This window comes from Rhinatrema bivittatum, chromosome 2 (assembly GCF_901001135.1).
Source record: "Rhinatrema bivittatum chromosome 2, aRhiBiv1.1, whole genome shotgun sequence".
Classification (NCBI taxonomy): domain Eukaryota; kingdom Metazoa; phylum Chordata; class Amphibia; order Gymnophiona; family Rhinatrematidae; genus Rhinatrema; species Rhinatrema bivittatum.
The window spans coordinates 76,417,889-76,423,888 of NC_042616.1; the positions used below are offsets into that span (position 1 = coordinate 76,417,889).

General features: G+C 51.8%; 1 protein-coding gene across 1 annotated transcript in view; it reads right to left on the reverse strand.

Moving 5' to 3' along the window:
• Nucleotides 1–5,136, reverse strand: part of GHRHR (growth hormone releasing hormone receptor) — a 137,564-nt gene extending 132,428 nt beyond the window's left edge. Inside the window, exon 1 of the mRNA XM_029587025.1 lies at nt 4,419–5,136. Coding sequence (XP_029442885.1) covers nt 4,419–5,136 — 718 coding nt within the window. The remainder of the gene's footprint in view (nt 1–4,418) is intronic.
• Between the last annotated feature and the right edge of the window lie 864 nt (nt 5,137–6,000).

Genomic DNA, 6,000 nt, shown 5'->3' on the forward strand with positions numbered 1-6,000 from the left:
CTGACTCAGGTGATAAAAAACCCACTTACAAAAACCCACATTAACGCCAGCATGGCTCTCTGCATTGTCCATGAATGGTCCCCAGTGCCTTGTCTTGTCTGTTTGTCTCTGCCTGACTTCTGGTTCTGACCCTGACTAAGGCTTCTGACTACTCTACTGGATTGCTGCCTACTCTGACCCCTGCTTGGACCTCAACCCCACTTGCTCGCTGTCTGCCTGAACCTTGACACCATTTCCTCGCTGTCTGCCCTGATCCATTTGTCCACTACTCAGCTTTGTCTGATCACTCCATATACGACTCTTGCCTAAGACCTGTTGGCTCCTGGAACCCAAGGGCTCAACCTGTGGGAAATGGGGCTGGTATATGTGAAGCCCTAAAACCAGGCCTAGTAAGAGCGAGTCCATGTGCTGTCAGCATGGACCTAGTAGGTTCGTCTGCAAGGCTATGTCACCTACACCATAGCCTAAAGGCTCTCAGCCATGAGAGTTAGGGTTGCCAATTGATTGTCTTGGTTTTCTCTGGATAGTATGGATATTAGAGGGATTGTCCAGTAGTGAGGAGGATGGCTAAAATGTTCAGAAAAGGTCTGGATTTTAGCCCTCCAGGTCAAGCTACAGTGCCCTCTCGTATATCCTCTACTACGTTCTCCATCTCATTTTTCAATGGAGCTCAGCACCTCTAGCCCACCAGCACTTCTTCGCGCGGCTTAGCTCCGCCCCTTGACTTGCTGCTAGGGCCGCGCGGGTGGCTCTGGCTCTGCTTTAAAGAGATACTCACAGGATGTGAGTTAGCGTCTTCCTGCGGCTTCCTGATTGGCTGGGACTATTTAAGCAAGGTCTGTGCCCTCAGACCTTGCCTTGACTTCTTGGCTCCTGAGTTTGTTTGGTTCCTGGTTCCTGGTCGTCCTTCTGTGTTGATTCCTGGTCCGGCTGACGTCTCTTCTGGTTCTTCGATCCCTGGCTTGGCGACGTATCCTCTCTGGCACTCGACTCTTGGACTGGCTGTGGACACCTCTGGCTCTTGACCCTTGGACTGGCTGCGGACACCTCTGGCTCTCGACCCTTGGACTGGCTGCGGACACCTCTGGCTCTCGACTCCTGGACTGGCTGCGGACACCTCTGGCTCTCGACCCTTGGACTGGCTGCGGACACCTCTGGTTCTCGACTCCTTGGACTGGCTGCGGACCTCTCTGGCTCACGACTCTTGGACTGAACTTCGTTAAGAGATCCTCGGGGTTTGCTCCTCGACCTGCTGAAGGCGCCAGCATCTGGATTACATGACCAGCAGGAGGCGCCTGCATCCAGATCTTCTTCGTTTCTACCTGCAACTCCGAGGATCGGCCTCGCCTACTGATGGTGGCCTAATCAGTCATCGTTGAACTAAGGGTCCACTTAGGGTTGAACTAAGGGTCTCATCTAAATGCTTCCCCAGCCACACAATCTCTATTGCAGAGAACAGTTTAGACAGCAGCTGTTTGAACTGTGTAGGACTCCAAGTGGTTCAATCAGCTGACCTTCGAACTGAGCTCACAAGAAGAGCCAGAGCAAGAGAGCAGTGGTGGCCTGGCCCTCTGTGCCAAAGAAAGGCAGCAGCGAAGTGTTTTTTGGGCCCGCTGGGCCAGCGAGAGAAGGCAGCAAAGTGGTGGCTGGGCCCACCCAGCTGAAGACAAGAATCATAGAAACAGGGGGCCGGGCTCTCCCAGCAGAGGAGAGAATCCGGAGCAGTGGTGGCCAGGCCCTCATGATTGAAGAGGAGGTGGAACATCAGCGGTGATGAGCCTGCGCAGCCAGAGAGAGGAGTGCTGTCAACCGCACACACAGAGAAAAGAGGTTCCACAATGCGACTTGCACACTCTGGGGAAAGATAGTGAGTGAGTGTATATGGGGGAAGAGAAAGCATGTATGTATTGGTGGGGGAGAGAGAGTGCATATATTTGTATATGTGAGAAGGGGAGATAGTATATTTATATAGGTGCATATAGCATGGGAAAGAGAGATCGCATGTGTGTGTGTGAATGGGATGGGATAGAGAGAGATCGCGTATGTGTGTTTGTGTATAGAGTAGGATAGAGAAAGCACGTGTGTGTGTGTGGTGAGAAAGAAAAAGCACGTGTGGGGGTGTGTGTCAATGTGTTTGTGTGGTGGGAGAGAGAAAGCAAGTTATGTGTGTGGGGGGGGGAGAGAAAACAAATCTGTGTGTGGGGGAAAGATAAAGCATGTGTGGGTGCGTATGGGGTGGGAGAAGAAGAGTGCAAATGTGTGTATATGGGATGGGAAAGTGAGAGTGCATTTGTGTGTGTTATGCTCGGTGAAGTGGACCCTTAGTTCAACGATGACTGATTAGGCCACCATCAGTAGGCGAGGCCGATCCTCGGAGTTGCAGGTAGAAACGAAGAAGATCTGGATGCAGGCGCCTCCTGCTGGTCATGTAATCCAGATGCTGGCGCCTCCAGCAGGTCGAGGAGCAAACCCCGAGGATCTCTTAACGAAGTTCAGTCCAAGAGTCGTGAGCCAGAGAGGTCCGCAGCCAGTCCAAGGAGTCGAGAGCCAGAGGTGTCCGCAGCCAGTCCAAGGGTCGAGAGCCAGAGGTGTCCGCAGCCAGTCCAGGAGTCGAGAGCCAGAGGTGTCCGCAGCCAGTCCAAGGGTCGAGAGCCAGAGGTGTCCGCAGCCAGTCCAAGGGTCAAGAGCCAGAGGTGTCCACAGCCAGTCCAAGAGTCGAGTGCCAGAGAGGATACGTCGCCAAGCCAGGGATCGAAGAACCAGAAGAGACGTCAGCCGGACCAGGAATCAACACAGAAGGACGACCAGGAACCAGGAACCAAACAAACTCAGGAGCCAAGAAGTCAAGGCAAGGTCTGAGGGCACAGACCTTGCTTAAATAGTCCCAGCCAATCAGGAAGCCGCAGGAAGACGCTAACTCACATCCTGTGAGTATCTCTTTAAAGCAGAGCCAGAGCCACCCGCGCGGCCCTAGCAGCAAGTCAAGGGGCGGAGCTAAGCCGCGCGAAGAAGACGCCGCGGCCATGTTGGGGAAGCTGCGGCTGACGACCCCGGCAGCGTCGAGGCTCCGTTCGGCCCCTGGGGACAGCGGTAGGTCCCGGTCGCGGCGTGCCACGGCCGGTATTCATAACAGTACCCCCTCCTTTAGGCCTCCCCCTAGAAGGTCTGGGCTTCTCCGGGTGGTTGGTGTGAAAATCCTTGAGAAGATCCTTGTCCAGGATATTAGTAGCAGGTTCCCAGGAGTTCTCCTCCGGCCCAAATCCTTCCCACGCCAGAAGGTACTCCCATCTGCGGCCACGTCTCCGAACATCGAGGACCTCCCGGACTTGATATGTTGCGTCGGTCTCCAGCTGGACGTGTGAAGACACAGGAACCTTCCGAGATGGCCAGTTGAGGAGCAACGGTTTCAACAGGGATACATGAAAGTTGTTGTAGATGCGAAGAGAAGTAGGTAAGCGTAACTGGTAAGTTACGGGCCCAATTTGCTTAGTCACAGGAAAAGGACCGATATACCGAGGGGCCAACCGCATAGAAGGAACCTTCAAACGAATATTTCTGGTGCTAAGCCACACCTTATCGCCAGGCTGAAACTGAGGTGCCGGTCTCCGATGCCTATCCGCAAATTTCTTAGCCTGACGTGCAGCTGTGCAGAGCATGCGGCGAGTGCGTACCCATAAGCGTTTGAACTGGGAGGCGGTGAGCTGAGCCGCCAGAGAGGGCACCGCCAGGGGCAGAGGCACCAGAGGCGTGGGTTGATAGCCAAAAACAACTTGAAAAGGAGAGGATCCAGTGGAGGAGCAGGTGTTAGTTATGCGAAAACTCTGCCCACGGCAACAAGGCGGCCCAGTCATCCTGGCGGGCATTGACATACGACCGTAGAAACTGCTTGAGAGAGCGATTGGTACGTTCTACCTGGCCATTGGCTTGCGGATGGAAGGCGGTGGTGAAATCCAATGTAACATGAAATTTGGCACAAAGACTCCGCCAATATCGAGCGGTGAATTGGGAACCGCGATCGGAGGCAATATGCAGAGGTAGGCCATAAAGCCGGAAGATATGAGACATAAACAGTTGAGCCAAACGAGGAGCAGAGGGAAGGGCGGGCAGGGGTGTAAAATGAGCCATTTTAGAGAACCGATCAATCACCACCCAGATAACCGTGTGTCCTTCAGAAGCAGGTAGATCAACCACAAAGTCGGTGGAGAGATGAGTCCAAGGTTTGGTTGGTGCCGGTAGAGGTTGTAGGTGTCCCCACGGTTTCCCCACATGACTTTTATGCTGGGCGCAAACGGGACAGGAATCTACGTACGCTCGAATATCTTTGCGCATCCCCGGCCACCAGTAAAATCGTTGAAGGAGGTCCTGTGTTCTCTTATGGCCAGGATGTCCAGCAAATTGGGATGTCCCCATTTCAATACCCTGTTGCGGAGTCTGCTGGGAACCACGGTTTTCCCCATTGGAACCGAAAAGGTAGCCGCAAGAATAATAGGCCGGGTCGATGATATGCTGCAGGACTTCCTCTCCATCCTCACAGATGAAAGACCGGGATAGCGCGTCCGCCTTGATATTCTTGCTTGCAGGTCGATACCGGAGTTCAAAATCAAAGCGAGAAACAAATAGTGCCCAGCGAGCTTGTCGCGGGTTAAGACGTTGGGCTTGTTGTAGGTAAGTCAGATTCTTATGGTCTGTAAAGATAGTGGTTCTGTGCTGGGCCCCCTCCAGCCATTGTCGCCATTCTTCCAATGCAAGTTTAATGGCTAGTAATTCTTTGTCGCCGATAGTATAGTTGCGCTCCGCAGAAGAGAATTTTCTTGAAAAATACGAGCAGGGATGAGACGTACCTTTGGCATCAGTCTGGCTTAAAACTGCTCCTACTCCCTCGGTGGAGGCATCAACTTCAACTGTAAAGGAGCGACTTGGGTCAGGATGGCGAAGACAGGGCTGTCGTAAAAAGGAGTCCTTAAGAGCCTGAAATGCTTCCTCCGCGGCAGTGGGCCAATTAGTGATATTAGCTCCTTTACGTGTGAGTGCAGTGAGTGGTGCCGATAATTTTGAAAAGTCCTTAATAAAATGACGGTAGTAATTGGCAAAACCAAGAAATCTTGCAAGGCTTTTAGCCCCTTCGGTTGAGCCCATTCTTGTATGCTTTTTATTTTTGTAGGGTCCATTTGGAAACCTCAGTTAGAAATAATGTAACCCAGGAACGGCAAAGACTCAGTTTCAAAAATACATTTCTCCAGTTTAGCATACAACTGATGGTCCCTGAGTCTTTGTAATACTTGCAGCACGTGTTGACGATGAGTTGGTAAGTCCTTGGAGAAAACCAAAATATCATCAAGATATACCACCACGCAAGTATGTAACAGGTCTCTGAAGATTTCATTAATAAAATTTTGAAAAACTGCAGGAGCATTAGTTAAACCAAACGGCATTACCAAATATTCATAATGTCCGTCTCTGGTGTTGAACGCAGTCTTCCATTCATCCCCTTCTAGTATTCATACCAAATTGTACGCACCACGGAGATCCGGTTTGGAAAAAATTTGAGCTCCTTGCAGACGGTCAAATAATTCCGCAATGAGAGGCAAGGGATACCGATCTTTAATAGTAATAGCATTGAGACCTCTATAATCGATGCAAGGGCGTAAAGTCCTGTCTTTTTTTTCCACAAAGAAAAAACCAGCCCCCGCGGGCGAGGTGGATCGTCGGATAAATCCTTTTTGCAGGTTGTCCTGAATATATTCAGTCATAGCTCGAGTTTCGGCAACAGACAGAGGATAGACGCGCCCACGCGGTGGGGTGGAACCAGGCACCAACTTGATTGCGCAGTCGAACGTCCGATGAGGAGGCAAGGTATCGGCCGCTTTCTTAGAGAATACATCTGCAAATTGTTTATATGGAGGGGGCAATTCCCCCAGAGTTGAGGCACAGATATAATTGGAAGCGGAACCGGAGTCCTTCAAACAAGTCCCGGAACATTCAGGGCCCCACTGTGTTAGT